Source organism: Condylostylus longicornis, unplaced genomic scaffold (genome assembly GCF_029603195.1).
Source record: "Condylostylus longicornis isolate FDR11 unplaced genomic scaffold, ASM2960319v2 ptg000044l, whole genome shotgun sequence".
Taxonomy (NCBI): domain Eukaryota; kingdom Metazoa; phylum Arthropoda; class Insecta; order Diptera; family Dolichopodidae; genus Condylostylus; species Condylostylus longicornis.
This window is the reverse complement of record NW_026578013.1, coordinates 1,660,384-1,681,264: the sequence shown is the minus strand read 5'-3', so window position 1 is coordinate 1,681,264 and position 20,881 is coordinate 1,660,384. Positions and strand designations below refer to the sequence as shown.

The 20,881-nt window shown below is 24.2% G+C and overlaps 1 protein-coding gene across 1 annotated transcript in view; it reads left to right on the top strand.

Annotated features, from left to right (window-relative positions):
• Positions 1-356: 356 nt before the first annotated feature.
• The window catches only part of LOC129610380 (uncharacterized), a 71,566-nt gene continuing 51,041 nt past the window's right edge, over positions 357-20,881 (top strand). The window contains exons 1-3 of the mRNA XM_055522947.1: positions 357-402; positions 4,468-4,597; positions 4,757-6,555. Coding sequence (XP_055378922.1) covers positions 357-402; positions 4,468-4,597; positions 4,757-6,555 — 1,975 coding nt within the window. The remainder of the gene's footprint in view (positions 403-4,467; positions 4,598-4,756; positions 6,556-20,881) is intronic.

Here is a 20,881-nt window from a genome sequence, read left to right as displayed (position 1 = left end):
AAATGACAGCATAGCGCGCAAAAAACCAAAAAAAAAAAAAAGGAAAATAACAACAAAAACACACACAAAATGGCATACAACAACAACAATAATAGCAACAAAAAAAGTAATAATCATATAACAATATGTTATCTTTTTGTTATATTAAAAAAAAAAACGAGTCGTCCTTGAATGTTTAAGTCAATGGCAAGTTTTGTATAATACCAATGAATGACACATCCATTCAGTTTTTCATCAAAGGGGAACACAATTAAAAACTTATAATTCAAAATGAGAAGAAAAAAAAATTAAACAAAAAAAAAAATAATAAAAATTACACCATACTATGAGAAAGAGAGAGAGAGGAAGATGCGAAAATGGTTTATGAGCATAGAAGTTTAAGTTTACCTTTACCTTTAACAGGTAAAATCTGCTGGACCTTTTATGGAGGCTTACAAATAAAAAAAAAATTTTTCTTTTTTTTTGTTCGAATTTCTTAATATTTTTACTTTTTTTTTTGTTTTTTTTTGTTAACCAACTAATTTGATGGAGTGTGTTGTCTTTTAAAAAAATGACAACGCATATTGTGTATTTGTTGCTTAAATTTTCCTTTTTTTTTGTGTTTTTTTTTTTTTGTTTTGTGATGCAAGGAGGAAAAAGAGCACAAATTACAATAACAAAAGAAAAAAAAAGGTTGCAGCAATTTAGCAATAGCAACAAATAATAGTAAAGTGATAAAGTCTTCTTCTTCTTCATCTCTTCTCATTTATACCTCAACTCTTTATATCTATATAGAAGATCGTCAGAAGCTGTTGTTAATGATAAAATAAAAACAAGAAAAATAAAATCTTGAAAATGTAAAAATTGTACAGATAAAAAAAAAAAATTGGAAAAAAATTACAAATATTAAAAATGACGGCAAAAAAAAAAAAAATAAGAATAAAAATTACAAAATCTTCTTGTAAAACTCGTATATTATTATTATAAGTTCTAATGACATACAATGAACGACATTACAACATTTACACACATATACATATATATATACAATTATTTAATATGATATATTGATATTATGAGCAAGTAATCCTTGAATTCTGACATTAATATTGGTATACATTATGACATTTTTCTGATAAGATATTTTAAGGATAATTATTACAAAAAAAAAATCAAGGAGCTTCTCAATTACATTATTTAAATATTATTATATACGATATTATTTATGTGTTGTTAGTTTATCGAATTTAAAAATAAAATTATGTAGGATTAAGATAAAACAACAAGGAAAAACGATAGTATTACAAAGTATTAAAGTAAATAGCAAGAAAAATTATTGTAATTTTAACAAAAAATTTTTATAATTTCATTGTTCATATTAAAAGTATATTAATTTGTTATGTGTTCTGCTATCATATTTATTATAATTTATAGCGTTGCCAATCCATATAAAATTTTAGTCAATATCATTATAATCGCAAGTTCTTATTATGACACACGTCCTATTGTAAATGATCCTTTTACAATTAATTAAATTTTGCTCTTAATAAAATTGGATATTGCTGAGAATGAATGCAATTACAGCACAAAATGCAAAAGTATAATGTGAAGGATATGCAATATATTTCATATGACAATTCTATAAAAATAAAACATATGATTTAATTGCTGTATATAACTGCACAACTTATAGAAATTTCACTTTCTTAATAAAACAAATCGGATTAAGAATATGCAATATTGTTTACGAACATAAATGTAGTGAAATTTTAACTAGATACATCGCAGATATCTTGCATAATTGTGGAATGGCCTTATATTTTTAAATGCAATTTAAATTCTTAAGTCGTAATTCTTAATTTTTATCCATCGCTTTGCGTACAATAAGAGTTTGACGCCAAATTTCGCATATCGAGTTTTCACTGGGAATTAATGCACTTCTCCATAGTAGAGAAAAGTAAATAAACTATTTTTTGAGAGATGTCGATCTGTCGGTCGTTTTGTGTATCTCATGTTCGGTTTAGACCTTTTCGCGGGTCGTTTTTACATTCTTGAGCATATGAAGGCAAAGAGTCAACCACTTTCTTTGAAATTTAATATTTTATTTGGAGGTGATAACACAATGACTTGAATAAGATTAAGACTGTAATTATTATTATAATAGCTTTATGGTTTTTGATAAATTTTAATGTGTAGAAGAATTTTTACCTGTCGTTTTTACTTTACCTTAAAAATTTGCTTAAAAATTTGGTAAAAGAGAACTGGATCATGACTACTGTACTCAGATTACAGGTAAACTACATTTGTTTTTGTTATACATAATATTGCTAATACTCGTTCAAAACATTGCATTACCTAGTATAATTTAAAAGAGTTTTATTTGTTAAAAAATTTTTTTTAATTTTAAGTTTACTCAACTTAAAAATTGCCAGTTTCCCTTCTTAATTACTCATCTAATAAGAAATTATTATTTTAAATATTTAAATCAAAATTTTATATTTTATGATATTTAGCAATTCTACCATATAATTCAGCTTAAATTCCAATCATTTTAGGCTGAATTTTCAATTAAATACCAAACTTTAAAAAATTAATAAATATTGAACAACGTATTTTTAGACTATATTGGATGTTCTTGAATTGAAACACATACACACATCCATATGCATCAATTTATAATCCTAAATAATTATTTTCCATCTTAATATGCAGATTTTTCAATTGAATACTAAAAGTGTTAAAAAAGTCGTAGGTACTTCTTTAACTATTGTTTATATGCACTTATTTCCCAAGAAACTTTCCAAGATAATAAGTATTTCTATTTTAAATTAAAAGCCTTAAGAAAAAAATTCATAATAAATAAAGTAAAAAAACCAGAACTGAAATGATTTCATGGTACATGCGAGTATTCAATTGAAAATTCCGAAAACTGAATGTTACGATATCTTTGATTCTACTTTTCTATTGTTTTTATTTTTCTTGCATTTTTAACTTAAAAAACGCTTACTAAATATCTTATTCCTTATATACTTATGCATTTTCTCTAATCAAAAGCAATAAATGTTAACCACTCAATTATCTAATACAATCTAATTGTTATTCTTTAAACAAACTTTCTTTCCAATTATTATTGAATATTAGAAGAGTATCGGTTATTAAAATAAAAAAAAAAACAAAAACAATAAACTACAAAATGTTCAACAATATGAAAAAATTATATTACATTAGAACACTACACCACTTGCCAGTACCAGTTCTCTTCTTTTTTATATGAAAATATTGAAAGATTGAATGAGAATTGAAAAAGGGGAAAAAATAGTTGAATGCAAATTGAATGAACAGAAAAACTCTATTTACATAGCAAGAGAAGCAACCCGAATCTTATGTTATTATGGTATAAGCGAAACAATACGTACTAAAAAGTCTACGTACACGAAAGTTTACCTAAAAATGTCTTCAATGTTTTCTCACACTTTCAATATTTTCAACATTTTCAATTTCAATTTTTTTGTTCCATTGTATCACCTCTCATTTCTTATTTTCTCTTAAACTCATAGCAGTACTCATAGCAGTACCACAGCAACGTTTTTATTTAATTTTTTCATTTTTATTATTTTTTCATTGCAACTCTTGCAATTTTCTTGTTTTTAATAATGTTAAAGCATGGTAAATTAGATTTTAAAAGTTTTTACGTGTATTATTTCACAGCATGACTATAAAGATGACAATGCATATGTAGCTCGTGCACAAGTTTTTGATTTAAAAATAACACAAAAAGAAAATAATTTTTTTTTCTTATCCGTTTCTCTTTGGTCGCTCATTCGTTTTTGTTTTTATTTTCATTTTCTATTGTACAAATAAATTTTTTTCTGGTTTTTTAACAGTATATTGCTCACATCACAGTAAAACACTCCGAAATAGCAGAAAATGTGAGAAACAATAAAACGAATAAGTGCTGGCTGAATAAATTGATTTTACTTTTACAGTTTTTTTTATATTTTACTGGCATACGAGTAGCAATATTGTATTAAGAGTTCGTTCTTGTTATCTTTTGCTTTATTTACTTCTTTACTTTTATTAAGAAGTTTTTTTTTGGTTTTTCTTATCTTGTTGTTTCTTTTTCTTCTTTTTCATTAATTTTTTGGGTTCTGCTTTATTAAAATTTATAGTTTAATAGCATACAGTGCGGCGCGCATTATTATAATGAAATTTAAAAATAATTTTTATATAAAATTCAGTTAGGTATGGCCCGTCAGCCAAGACGGTCGGCATTTGAGCTGACGACGGAAAATTGTAAAATTCATTTTATAAATAAAATTTATAAAAAGGAAAATAACAGTTATTCAGAGTTGAATTTTTTTCAAAAAATTAATTCAATTTTTATTGAAAATAATAATTTTCGAAAAAAATTAAAAAATAATTTTAATATATTAAAAATATTATTATTTATAATATTATTTAATTGTAATCGTTGTAACGGTGATACAGTATTAAACATAAATAATAACAATATAACTATAAATCATAATCAACAGCAATTAAGATTCGGTGATCGTTTATTACCGTTAAAATCAAAACAACAAAATTCAATATTATCTAGTTCTAGTATTTACAATCAGTCTACATTGATTAGTTTTAATAATAATAATAATAATAATATTAATAGTGTAAATAATAATAATCAATTTTTAGAAAATAATCATATTAAATTAAATTACAGTGATTTATTAAATAATAATGATTATAGTGAATTGCAATTTAATAATTTCATAAATAGTACAACATCTGATACAAATCATAATAATAATAATAATCAATATATAAAAAATCAAAATTTTAAAAATAATTATATGCTATCGGCAACAAAAGATAATATAGATACTAAAAATTATATTATTGAATCTTTAATATACAATGGTAGTGATAATGTTGATATACCGGTTAATCAACGACAACATTCTCAGAAGCAAGGTATATTGCAATTACATGAGCCGCGTCAGTTAAATAATAATAATAATAATAATCAACAAGAACATCACCAATATAATAATTATTATCAAAATCAACAGAAACAAAAAGATCTATACACTGATGAATATATACAACAACAGGAGCATTTATTAATTCAAGAATTTAATAGTGGAATTGCTAATTACAATAATAATAAAAATGATAATAACAATAATAAGGAAAAATTTTCACAATATCATAAAATTGATAATGAATTAAATCAATCGAATGTTTCAAAAGCAGATCGTTTAATTGAAATGTCAACAGAATTTTTTATTATACCAACATCGAATCCATCATCTTTATCTGGATCATCATCATCTGGTACATTAGATCGTAATCATAGATCAAAATTACATTCACCATCTAGGACAGGACAACCAATAACTGCACGACCAGTATTAATTTTAGCATCTAGAACACCACCACCAAATAATTCATTTTCTGGTGGTAATTTAGCAACACCACCTACAATATATAGTACAGTTAATTTAACTGGTTTACGTAAAGAAGCATGGGTAATACCAGTTTTAGTTATGGCATCATTATCAATGACTATGATGGCTGCATTCGAAATTTTTGTATTATTTAAAGCATGGAGAACTTCACCATCAAGAAGACATTTGTTTTTAGGACAAATGCTCTTATTAGGATTATTTGCGTGCTCCGGTTTAGGTGCTATATTAACAGCAACACCATCAGTTATTTCTTGTGCAACAATTAGATTTGGTGTTGGTGTTGCATATGCATTAGTATTTGCAGCATTATTAGTTAAATGTGTATTTCTAATTAGTTTAAATGGTGGTGTTTATTTACCAGCACCATATCAAGGATTATTATTATTATTTGCTGTTCTAATACAAGTTGCAATTGGTGCACAATGGTTAGTAACACAACCACCAGAAATTCACAGTTTAAATGTACCATATGGTGCTCAATTAGGTGGAACAAATAAATTTTCAATGTTAATAGGTGCAACAGATATACAACATCGTTTACATGGTACATTAGTACCACTATGTAAAACACAATTTTCCGAATTATTATTATCATTAATTTATATATTTTTTTTAATTGTATTTGTTGCCGTACTTGCAATTAAATCACGTGGTATACGTGATAATTATCGTGAAGCAACATATATTGGTTTAGCAATCGGTGGCTCAATACCAATATGGTTAGGTTGGACATTATGCGGTTTAGCTGTAGCTGATCGTCATAAAGATGCATGTACTGCATTCGGTTTAATAGCAACATCAGCTACAGTATTTTTAGTTATGTTTATGCCAAAAGGAAGACAATTAGCAGCAATGGGAAAAGAAGGATTATATGTTGAAGATCGTGAAGAACAATTTAGTTCATTATCAAGAGCAGGTTCGGGATATTCACCATCATTTTTTCATTTTAAACCAATCAAATATGGTGTTATGGGTCCAATGCCAAATTCAACAACGAATACTGGCAATGGACATAATAGCAATAACAGTAATAATATTAATACAAATATAAATAACAATAACAGTAGTAGCTCAAAGCATTTACCAGGTGCTACACTAGCTGGTGGAGGTCAGTATTTATTATATACAGTAAAAAAAAAAAAACAAAAATCGAATACAATTAAATTATATAATTTCCTTTTCTATACTTAAGTAATATTAGTTACGCTTCTTATATTTTTAAATTTTAATTAAATTTTCCTTTTACTTTCCATTTTAAAATATTGATTCTCAATGTTAGTGAAAGAACATTCATTATATACTTAGACAATATACGAAAATATGTGTCTTGTAGCTTTCATTGAAAAAAAAAACTAAACAAATAATTTTAATTTTTTAAAACATAATTGATACATGCAATATTCAAAGCATTTTTTAATAATTTTCTTACCTTAACGTGTTACGATTTCTTTTTACTTTCTCTGCAATATTATAAAAGAAAAGAAAAATTAAAAATTTTAACATACATGGAACGTATAATAGAAAAAATTCAATAAACAGAAAAAACAAAAAAACTTACGAAATTTAATATTCTCGTAATTAATTTTTGCCAATTTTGATTTACAAATAAAAGCATTAAATTTAGCGAATGAATGAACACAACACTCAACAGCTTTATCCAAAAGAAACACAAAGAAAAAATTATAAAAAAAAAAATTAGTTCACTTTATTGTTATTTATGAAGATCGTAAAACGATAAACGAAATTGAATTTGTGCTTAATCGATCTTTATAATTGTATTAAATTCATTTTAATAAATATGGGTGCCATGAACTAATTCCAAATTAACATTTTTTTCTCTTAATTATTCAAAAAAATCGATTACATATTTATACACATTTGTCCTTGTAAACGAATAGAACTTTTGTATTGTAATTTGAGATTAATCACGTCAAAAATTTAAATTAAATTGACTCATAAAATTCTCTTTAAATCTCTTATAATAAATATCGTTTTTAAGTATGAAATTACAAGAAAACCTATACATGCAACAAATTCCTAATTAAACTGTGCAAATTATTCACAATTTCTTTGTCAATGAAAGTTTATAAAATATTAATAAATTTTTTTGTATGCACAATGCACTTCTTGTTTTGACAAAATATTTTAATTGACAATTTGATAAATGATAGACATAGGTTAACTTTAGCTTGTTTAATTAGTGGAGACCTTAAAGTACTATTATGCGTTTACTTTTTAACTTAGTATGTATCTAGATTTGCCATTAATTCAACCCCTTCTCTCATTTTTTCTTAATAATTAAAAAATACTTCTTAATTTACTCTAATTTTTAATTTGATCACCAAAAATATATATTTGATTTGAAATTAAAATTTTTTATTTGTAATATTTTGGCTCAAAATTTTGATTTATAACTTTTTTTTTTGAATTAAAATCTGTTATATTATACAAGAATTTAATAAGTAACCAAATTATTTAACACATTTACAGCGAAATTTAAACATTTTGAATTAGAATGTAAAGATTTTGTTTAACGAAAAAATGGGGCTATAATTTTTCAACTTAAAAAAATTCTAGGACATTAACACATCAAAATCTTATCAAATTTGTATGAAATCAGAAAAAGTCATGAGCCTGACTAAAACAGAATACTCATGATCCTCATTTATTTTTACTCATCATAATTTTGAGAAAAGAGAAGCACGATTTTTCATACTTCAAAATTACATCGTATTCAGCAATTTTCTTATTTTATTCGATGAGTAAAAAATTACATACAAAATAAGACTCTTACATTTCCTTAAATTTTCCATGGCCCGTCCTTTTTACGTAATGTCAAGCTTATAAATATTTATAATTAAAAATTTTTATTATTCCTCTATAACGTAATACGACATTTTTTCAAGGCACATCACAAAAACAAAAATTAATATCTATCTTTTATTTATATTTCGGTCTATCGTGATTATTATTGTGTATGTGTATATATATCTTTTATATGTGTATAACGTATATTATTAGTCTATATTATATTTGTTTAAAATTAATTTGATTTTTCAATTTGATTTCGATTTCAAATTCGGTCGGAACAATTAAATAAATTATTTACTTTACCTCTACTCATTCACTCTTGTCGTCCTTCCTTCTTCTTATTTGATTTTTATCCGGATACATACATTTTGTATATCTACAAGTTTTCATTTTTTTTTACAAAAATTTCTTAGATTTCAATAACTTTTATTTTCTTTATTATTATTTTTTTTATATATACGTACATTGTTTGTTGCTAGCTTTGCTTTTTTTTTTGGGTTACTGTCTTGCCGTATTTTTTCGACTGCCTTTGTTAATATTACGTAAGATATGAAAACCAATTAATTGTTTGTATCTGAAATGAAAAACAAAAAGAATAAAAATAATTTATTTAAGTAATATACTCGTATTTAATTCAGGTGCGCAGTTCCAAAACTATTATTGGAACCGTCGTATGCTTTTGTGTGTATTACAAAAACTGAAACAAACAAAAAATATGCTAAAAATAAAATGTGTAAATATATATTTTATAAAACTACATACATACACATAACATGTATATGATCCAATATTGTTCATTTCAGGTGCGTGATTGCTTTTAAAAGTTACGTTCAGTTTTAGTTTCCTAGTAAGAGCAAAAAACAATAAAATTTACAATCAACTCGATAGTGTAAAAATTATTCAACCAGAATTAAAAAAAAAATTAGACCCAATATTGAATTTTTTAAGCAATTTTTCTTTGTTCCTTGTTTTTGTTTTTTAACAAAAATATTATTTGGTCCAAGATTGTATATAAGTACGTTCTAATAGAAATTGCTTCAATTTAAGACAAAAATATCTTGGTAAACCAAATAAAAAAACTCACTTTCTTGTTTTTTTTTTTTTTTTGATAATTTTCTTTTTCTTTACTAAGAATCTAATATTCAAGTTTAACAAGATTTTTTTTCTGTTTTGCTTTATATTTATTGTTATAATGGAAAAATAAGAAGAAAAATTTTTTCATATGGATATTAAATTGCCTCAAGACTGGTAGTTCCAGTTAGTTAGCGCAAAAAGGATTTTAAAATTTTACTAATCATGTAACATGTTTAACATATATGGGCATTATGATAATTGTTGTGTGATACGAATTTGTTATAATTTTTGCTTTCTTCTTTTTCTTTTTATTTCCTAAGAATATTTTTATATATGCATAAATATTGTACGAACAATAATAGATAAATAATTTATACATGTTATACATACATATATAAAGAGTATATGAAAAATTCTATTGACCTATTGCCTTTAGATATTGTTATACACACTTAAGGCTACTTTGTATACGTATCTCATATAAAATATTTTAAGAAAATATTGGAGCATAGTATGTAGTTAAAAACATTGTTATTAAGAGTTTTGATTACTCATACACACATACATATTTGAATTTAAAAAAAAAAAAATTTAAAAATGGTAATTTAATACTGAATTTGATTCTTTGCTTTTCAAGTTATTATGTTTAACCACAATTTGTTGGTGATACAAATTTAGAATATTTTAAAGTATAGCAAAATTCTTGCATTATTTTTTGTTAACACTAATTTATTGTTATTATTATTTGACTTAATTGTTTTGTTCATCAAAATCAGACATACAAGTATATAAAATGGCACTTCAGGTTTATAAGCATGATAACTTGAAATTTTATATTTAACAAAAATTTGGTTGGAAAATTCGAAAATGATACTAGATGCTTATCCTTTTTAAATAAAATTCTTATAATAAGTAATTGTTTTAAATTCGTACTAACTTAAATTTAACGCTGAACACAGACATTTTTCATTTTATTCCCTTGAAAAATGTCTGTAAGGTTTTATCTGAAAATATTTATTTTTAATCGAAATATACCGAAAATGAGATCAGATAATACAACCCCTTTATTCTATAATAAAATTGGATAATACAATTCCTTAATATTATGCGTCAAAGGGTTAATTAAATATTTCTTTAAAAATTGAGTTTTACAAGTATTGTCGTATTCTATAATTAAATTGAAAGTACGAATTTATTTGAAGGTTTGATTAAGAATTTATTTACGAATAGAGTTTTACAAATATCGTTAGCTCTAGAGCAAATATATATTATGTATAATGAGGTTATTACTCTTTTATATGCTTTATTTCAGGCAAAAATATAGATTTAGAAAAATAATTTATATGGGACTTGAAAATTTTAACTGCAATTCGTTTTAATGCACTATAATGCACTATTTTTATTAATTTTGAATAAATATTCTCTCTCGCTGTAAAATTTTTTACTATAACTTTTAACAGACAGTTCTATTAAATTAAATTTTATAATTTATTTGAACTAAAATTTCGATGGTTTGTATTTGTGTACAAACAATTAAGTATTTCATTTGCAACCGTTCCTATAAATCATATTTTACTATAATATTTATAGGTAACCTAATTTCTGTTAATAATGCAGCTGTTATATAAAAGGATTAACGGTAATTGTGCTAAAAAGTTCCAATAAAAATTCCTTTGTTACAATAAAATGTAATTGCCATAGATAAACCCTTAGCATAAGTGTATAGATTTGACCCCTTTTCATATTAAATAATTAATTAATTATATGGTAATTAAGTTTTCTAATTATGAGATTAAATTCTTAACCTTTAAAATTTATTATTTCCCTTGTGTATTATTTAAATTTTATATTTTGAAGTCAAGAACATTTTGTTCTTAATTGTCAATTAAAAATTTTTTTTATTATCACAAAATTATTCATATAATTTTTATGAGCTTTTCATGTGATTTCTTTTAATAAAATTTAAAAATTAAAATAATTATTTTAAAAGCAGTTTAAAACCAAGTTTTATACAGTTCTTAGAGAACAAGTTCAATTTCATTTTCACAATTTCTTAATAAAAATAATAACAAAAGATACTTTTTTTCTTCCAGCCGAAACCTCCAATTGAATAGTAATTGGCTATTTTGATTCTTGAACAGGAATTCTATGCATTCATTATAAATTTTAATTTAATTAAACAAACATCCATATAATTTTTTTTATTTTATGAGAAAAAAAAAGAGTGAATTTCTATGTCTAAGCTAAGAATGGGCTTCCGTTTCTAATGGTCACATTTTTTGTTTTAAATTCCATTGCGAATAATTATGATGCGTTCCGTTTTCATGTGAAATCAACATTACATTTATAATTTAAATATGTGAAAAATAAGAAACAAAAATTAATAAAAATTAAAAGAATAAAATGATTTAATTAAAAGTAAAAGATTTAAAATATAATGTGGTACAGCGTGTGCGTATGTGTTAATACGCAATTATTCTACTAGTGTAGGAGTTGTTTTATAATATCTAGATTCGGTACATTTATAGTCTAACGAATATATTTGAGAGTTATTGATTTCGAATTTGTATTAGTATTATGTAATTGTTACCAGTACATTATGTATAGTTACTCCTTGAAGTATGCAATTTTCAAAAATTTTTAATTCAGCTCAGCTATTTTTAATTTTAGCTCGGCTTTCATAAAATGCTTTATTTTGCACATGAAATATGTATATATTAGCAAAAATAAAATTATTTTTTTAAATTAAAAAGTCATGTTTTCCGAAAATATCCGGAAATTTTCAATTTGATTTTAGTTTTTCGAAATAATTCTCATTAAATTCAATTTGATTTGGAATAATTTCTTATACACCTAGTACTAATGAATAATACTTTGATAAGTATTAATAATAATACCCACAACTATGTATATATAAGTACATAAATCTATATACATTTTATTATATAAGGAAGAGTAAAATATAACTAATTTAAAAATCATATTATTCATTGATTTAAAAAAATTCTAGACCAATTCTATTACACCAACTGTACTTGTATGTAGTATACCTGCATAACACATGAGTCAGTATGTGGAAATTATTTTTCACCACAAAATTGTTTCCTTTATAAGAATATTATTATAAGAAGTTCGCAGCATTAGAAATACTGCATAAGAAAAATATAGTAAAAAAAAAATATTATTTATACAGTGCGAAGTTTTCATTGTTTTTGATTTTTCTGTTTCAATTTAATTGTATGCTAAAAGTTTAAACAAAGAAAAATTAAAGTGTCTCTTGACCACTCACAGACTTTCTTAAGCATATTTTTAAAGTTCTTAAAAATGGGAACAAATTAAACTTGAATATTATTTGTAGTTTTTCGTTTCAGACGTTGTTAAACTTTGTAATGCTTAGTAGTGATTTAAAAACAGGAAAGCCTGTAAGAGGCGGAATCACAGATTTTGGGCTTTAACAGTTTATGGTTTTATGACTTCAAAAATTTCTATAAGAATAGAATATAAAATTCTATTTTATTAAAATATCTAAGGAAAATATTTTTATTATATTGAGTGCACACATGTTCCACTTTTGTTCAGCAATATTTTAAAAATGAGATCGTTTGTATATTATCTAATTAGCTTACTTTCAACTTTCAAGGGCGAATGCAAAAAATTTGAGAATATAAGAAACTGTAAGTGTTTTTATTACATAGAGATATGAAAAATAAAAAATTTAAGTTTTTTTTTTACAAATTTAAGAACAAGAGACAAAAGTGGTACATGTGTGCACTCAACGTCCGTAAAAAATAAGTGTGCACTTATAAAGTTAATTCTATATTCTGAGGTAATGTGCGATATCGTAACTAATTTTCGACACCTTTTTTTGAACATTTTAATTTAACACCATGAAAAGGTTTTGGATTATCAGAATTTTCACCAGTTAAGGGGCTGCGTTTTTCATTAACCAAATTTTAGTTTGAATTTAGTTATTGGAAAAACAAAGCGTGTTGTTGTTATAAACGTAAAATGAAATCGTTATTATTAAACTTCACGTACATATAAAAATAAATCTTGTGTGCACTTTTTTTTTGCCGTCTTCTAATAAAGAAAATTTTAAAATCGTAAATAACTTGACTCATTTTTTTATTTTTCTAATTTCAAAGTGATTTATTTTTATGGATCTAATTTAGAATTTTTATATTATCGTTATTTTATTTCAATTCAACATACTTAACTCACAATTATGTATAGAAATTAAAAAACAAGAATTTCAATTCTAAATTGAAATGAAGCGGTCATTGAATACATAGAGAAAGAAAAAAAAAATTGAAGATTAGTTTTTGGAATGAGTTCCATTTGAATGAGAATGTGTTTTAAGTGATCATCCTTACTTATATGATTATGTTTATGCAATTTTTATTATAATTTGCCATAATTGATTTTAAAACTTTTGTATGTATTGGTAAATAAGACGGTTGTTTTTCTAATATTTTTATTAATTGATTTGAAATAATTATTATAGGTAGTTGAATATAATAATAACTGTAATGTAGTAGGATATAGGCAATTTAGATTTATAACTTAATTAATTTGAATACGATCACTTGAATTGGTAAACTGTAAAAAAAATTTGATTAAATTATTTTCGCATTTTTATCTGACCAATGGCATAGGGACTATGGCAGCCGTTCCTTAATAGAAGGGCCTTGGGTTCAAACTCTGGTCAGGCTGCTATAATAATTATACTTAATATTATATAGCTCAATATCACAATATTATAAAAATAAAATTTTAAATTGCTCATATATCTACAATATTCGATATTTCACACCAATAAGGAAAATGGACAATAAATATTAAAAACCTTCAATATTTAGTACAAAAAACTACGGCAGTCTGGACCACCGCCTAGTTATCGATTTAGTCTTTCCGTCCGTCCGTCAAAACGATAACTCAAAAACTAATTGAGCGGAATAATTCACCAAATTTTCACAAATGCTTTTTTATAGTAAGTGCCAGAACTCTATTTAAATTCGACATGATCGGGTTGCTGGTTCGGGTAGCTGCCATACAACTTTAAATTTATTTAGTATTAAAATTTCACACATGCGAATATGTTAGAAGGGTCAATGTGTTTGATAAAATTCGTTGAATTTGCTTGACTCTTTCTGCCATACAACTTCAATAGTGGTAACACCCAGTAGTTTGGTAATATGGCAACTTAAAGTTATGGTCTGTCCCATATTCAGCTATGGCATATTAATTTGCACATAATATAACATTAATTTGCACACAATATAATTCGCACAGGTATCACAGGGTTGACACGGTCACCTCTATTTTTTCTCGTTTAAATTGAAATTAATTTAGAATAAGCGGGGTAATGTTAGAAATTTTGATAAGATCGGCACAAGATTAACAAGACCGAACTTTTTATTTGTCAGTGAATAGTGACAGTGGCCACAAGTCAGTGAATATTTCGCTTTTCTATTTTGTATTTTTTAATATCTTATTTTGCAAGTGAAAGCAAAATTTTATAATCGAAAGGTTTATCCAAAAAACAAACTTTCTTTCCTTAAAAATTTTTCGAATTTCATAAATAATGCATAATTATTTTTTTAATATTAAAAATATTTTTTTAACAGTTAATTTTTTATGAATAAATTTTTTCATACATTTTTAAAAATAGAAAATTTTTTTTTTGCATAAATATGCATTTTATGATTTTTTCCTTGACCAATTCTTTAATCGAATAAAAAAAATCGTGAAATAAAAAATAAAGTTGGGTCAAACCAATGGTTTGTATTGTAGCACTTTTCCCTTCGACAAGTGAAAATTCTGTTTTTAAATACAGTCTATGTATACCTATCACACTATTAAAATTTTTTTCATTCATATACAAAACTATTTCTGGGATTGCATATATTTAGGATGAACGATTTACGAGTATGCAGTATTTGAAATAGTGCAAAAATAATATAAAGAGGGGTTAACATAATGCTCGATTTTAAGGTTTAAATGTGTGAGTTAAGAAAAATAATTATATTTTTTAATGTCATGGAATTTACCGTTAACTTTTAGCGTTTATAGACATTTGAAAAAGCTTGCGGTTTCGGAAATATAGGGTGTCAAAAATTCAAATTTTACAAATTTCAAGGGGCGATAACTTGAAAGGGGGCGGAGATGGAAAAAAATTTTCTTCTAACGAAATGAACTATTTGGTAATGTCTAAAAGGCCATAAAATTTCAAGCTTCTACAGGCTGGGGTCTAGAAGAAAAACGAAATCAAAAATTTGGAAAAAAAAGACTTTAGATAACGGTAAATTTGAACGGCCATTTTGTTTTTCTAAAGTTTAGCTATAGTATACCGTGCTAGAGGAAGCAAGCCACTGTCTTTCTGCGTTTGCAAAATTTCAAAAATGCTTATGGTTTCATTGCAACAAATAGTTAAAAAAGGCCGTTTTTAGGGTTTTGGGGGGGTATAACTTCTAGAGGGGGGGAGATAGGTAAAAATTTTGTTCTATGGAAATAAGTTTCTAGTAAAGATCTGTGTACGTACAAAATTTCAGCTTTCTATCTTCAACGGTGTAGAAGTTTTGTAAACAGACACACGGACAGACGGACGGACGGACGGACGGACGGACGGACGGACGGACGGACGGACGGACGGACGGACAGAGTGAAACTAATAAGCACTTTTTTTCAAAAATTTTTTGGAAAAGTGCTAAAAATACAAAAAAAAAAAAATAATAAAAATATATCACACTTCTTGATTACTTTGGCGGTTGTGTGTCTGCCTCTTCCCCCTTTTACTTTTGTACATACAAGTATAAATAATTTTTTATTATTTCTTGTTTTCGATTATATGATCATTGACCGTTCATCGGTGTTCGTTCTCTGTCGTTAAACTTATAGGTTATTCCAAATAAAATGCATAATGTACGTAAGCATTAGCGTTGTTATATTTTGTGTTTTATGTTTAACTATCATTATTGACACACATTTGGTTTTTTTTTTTGCATTATGAAGAATAAAAATGTGTTTTTTTTTTTTATTTTACCAAATCGTTTTAATTATTCTACTTTTATATTAAAGCATATATTAAATTTTATTGTTATTAATCTTCTTCTTCTTCTGTTTCTATATACCCACTGTTTAAGTCGGTTATACCTATTGCTTCTTTATAAAATGCAATTCCTAATATATTGCAAGATTTCCGTATTTTATTGCATATTTTTAACATACGGTTTATGTAGGTATACGTACAAATTATTATTGTAATAAATATAAATTCAAGTTTTGTTTTCGAATATAACATTTTTATAATATTTTTATTATATTTTTCTGTATAACAGTTTTCTATTTCATATATTATTATAATGTATGTATGTATGTACATATAAAAATATTTTCCATTAGAGTGAATTGTGATACTCGTAATTACTACCTTTAATTATACATGAGTTTATTTTTGTTATAAAAAAAAAAATTGTGAGTATAAAAGGAATCAATTACATTTTCAATAGTTGTTATACATAATATGTCGTATATTACATACATATAGGTTTATATTTACGTAAATATTATATTCTACTTGCAATATAATTTATTGTGGTCGGAGCGGAGGTTTTTATATATAATTTTTTTTTTCATTACAATTTCAAAACATACTTTCTGTATATATATCTACCTATACTCATATAATGCACATAAGTACATTATATTATTTACATGTAAATATATGTATATGATACATAAAAATTCAATGATCAGTTATTCGGTTGGTTGAACCAGTTATGTTGGTTTCTTCGAATTGTATATATATAAGTATATTATTAATTATATTAATGTAGAGTAAAAATATTTTAAATACTTGATATATGTATACAAGTTACATAAGTTTTTATTACATAATAGGTACTTTAATCGTATATGCATATACGTTCGTATACGAACACAATTAATATGCAAATGATTTTGAAATATGATTTATACAGTAATAATATGTGCGTTTAAATTGCATGCATACATACATAATATGGAGAAGAGTGCCAATCTTTTATAATTTTCCAATATATGATTATATAATATAAATAAAAAATATTGTTAACAAAATTGTTAAGGCCTTGTTTATAAAAAAAAAAAAATTTTTTTTATTAATAATTTTTGTGGTATATGATCCATAAATTCATAATTTATAACAAATTTCCTATATTATAAAAAAAAAAAAAACAAATGCCCACTTTTAACTTTTAAATTTTCGCTTTTTTCACAAATATTCAATTAGATTTTTTTTTTTTGTTAGTAAACATCGCACTATGAGACTAAGTGTAACCTGCTGTGTGAAATCTAGTTTAATTTTTAGTATGGGGTCTTCCTTTTCTTTTTTTTGCTTAATGCTATACAATGCAATAATTGAAAGCACTATAATATTATTATAGCTAATGTTATACATACTGTTATACAAAATATAAATTGCAATAATCGCATTATAATATAAGCATTTAATATGCGGGTATAAATAAATTATTAATGTTTGTTTTCACTTCATTTAAAATTAGTGCGAATAGATATTTGAAAATGAACACCAAAAAAAAAAAAAAAAAACAAAAATGAAGGAATTTTTAAAATTAATGAGAAATTAAAAATTTTCTAACACCTTGAGTTTATAATTAATAGTCAAAAAATTTATTGAAATTTTTTATAATTTTTCATTTTTTATTTAGCAATGTATTTGAAACAGTAATTATTTTCTTTGATTTGCTAAAATAATGTAAATGAAATTATATGCTTTATTACATTTTGGTTTCAGAGAGGTATAAATAGCATGACTTCAGTACATTTAGCATTACTTTTTCCAAATAAAATTTGTTATTCAAAACATAAGTCTATAGGGATATTGAAATTGTAATTTTTGTTCGAAAACATTTTTTTTTACACGATTTATAAATTTTGGATATTATTAACGAAATTCTTAGAGTATCATTGAAAATAACGACATGAGTATGCTCAATTGACACTGATTCTCAATTGACCATATAGGTTGTAAATTCGCTGAACTATAATATTCAAGATGTACCTAACTAATTTTCTTTTAGAGTTTTTTGATAATCTTGTTGGAAAATGTATTTGTTTCCAAAAGCCCAAAGCAATTCTTATTCAAAATTTTCAACATTTCATTTGGAATTCCTTCCCAATAGGAATTCATTCCAAATGAAATGAACAATAAATTCCAATCCAAACATATCAATTCTTTTCTAACACTTGATAATGAATTCCAATAAAAAATTATAAGAATTTTATCATAGTTAAATTTTGTTCCAACGTTGTGTCTAAAGAAAATTTCAGGATGGTATATTTTGACAATGAATTGTTCTACTTTAATATAAAAAAACCTTGGTACGCGTTACATGTTTTCTGTCGCAGGTATTAAGAAATATTTAAATTAACACTTAATGCACATTTCGCAAATATTTCAATATAACATATAGAAACAAAATATTATTAAGGGTAACATCAAAAATTTAAATTTAGAGATTGCAAAATTAATATTTAATTTCTTTATATTAAAGGCTTGCTGCACAAAACTATACTAAGTTTAAAACCTAATTAAATTCGTTCCAGCGTATTACAGCTTAAATATTGGCTACCGTACCAAAAAAAAACAAGCATTTTTCACTATTCAAATTTCTCTCATTTCTTCTTATTTTAAAAATAAACTAACTGTTAAACTTTAATATTAAATTTTTGTTCTAATAACAAATTGTATTCATTTCAAACTAATTCGAACTCGTTTAATTGTTGAAAATCTAAAATAATTTTCTTGTTCATAAATTAATTTTTATAGCATGTCATTTCAGATTATTTTGATAATTTTTTTGTATTTAATACAATAATCTACATATAACTTTCCTTATTATTAAAACTGTCATTCTTAAATAAATTATTTTTTAAATATCAATAAGTAAAATATTAAAATTAACATTTAATACACATTATTAAGATCAAACAGATATTCTTGTTAAAGTATACATACATACATATTTCATTTATAATCGAACACATATCCAATTAATAAATTTATTAATTTATAAATTTCACTTTAAAATTCAAGTTATCAAATAATGTGCGTACAATTTCTATAACAGTATAATTTAATTTTACACACTAACACATATACAACACTCATATAGACTACTTGAAATTCCAAATGAAATTGTTTTTGTGTAAATATCAAAAAAAAAAAAGAAAACTATTTTCATATGAATAAGGTTAAGTGTTCACAATTATTAAGATTAACAAATAAATGAGAGAGAGAAAAAAAAAGTAATTTTTAATTTTCACTCTACTCAAACATGCTTTAAGAATAGATCAAACAATTATACTTAGAAACTTGTATAATCATGTACATACTATATTATGTGTATTTCAAATCGAACTCTTATTTATTCCGAAAAAGAAAACAAGTCTATTTTTTCAAATGATCTTATTTATAATTAATAAATTATAAATAAGTAATTATACTAATTTTTTCAAAATAAAAATGTCCACTTTATTATTATTATTTTTTCATTTTATTTTTTTTTATTCTTGAATAGAATATTATAATAAATTTCATCAATAAAATTGGGAACCAGTTTCTATATTTATAAGCATGTTATGCATAATAATGAAGTTTACATAAAAATCTTAGTAATATTTAAACAATTTTTTTAAAATACGACCCTGTTGTTTCAAATATTATCAATTGAGTTCTATAAAATATCAGAGATATCTTTTAAATAATATACTGATATACTCATAATATACACTTATATATACTCATATTATACATGAATTTAAATTATTATTATTATTCAATTGGACTCAACGAGATTTGTATCAAATTTTTATACTAGTAATAATTATAATTTTCATATATACATGAGATGTATACTTGCATTATGATATACAAAAATAGGTACAGAATTTCATTTTAATTTTATTAAGAAGTGTTCTTTTTTGTTGCAGCTGCAAATCAACCATTTATTCTAAACACACCCATGTATATTATATGGGCAAATATGCCTATATACGCCTATTTAACTTTGTCTCCTAAATAATCGTACCTATATATATTATGTATGTACGTATGTAAGAATATTTTCATTATAAAAATTATAAAAGAAAAAAATTCTTCACTTTGTTAATAAAGTATCCTTTATTATATAACTAGGTACCATATAAAACTTAAATAGGAATTTCCTCGCATATTTATAAATAAATAAGCACCTAAATATATGTTATATGTATATCACATAATATTTACAATTATATTACATAATATACCATAATTGTAATACAGTATAATAATTACTATTATCGTTTTCTTTTTAATAATAAAAATGTTCTAACTAACTGTATTATTCGTATTGTATAAATAAGTATAGTAGTAAAAGATTCTTAGAATTAATTCAAGTGTAAAAGCGTATAACCTAACTAACTGTTTTCAATATGTATTAGAAGTTGATCTATTTATATACCCATGTATAATATATATGTATATTTGCGTTCTATATCTACTCTAT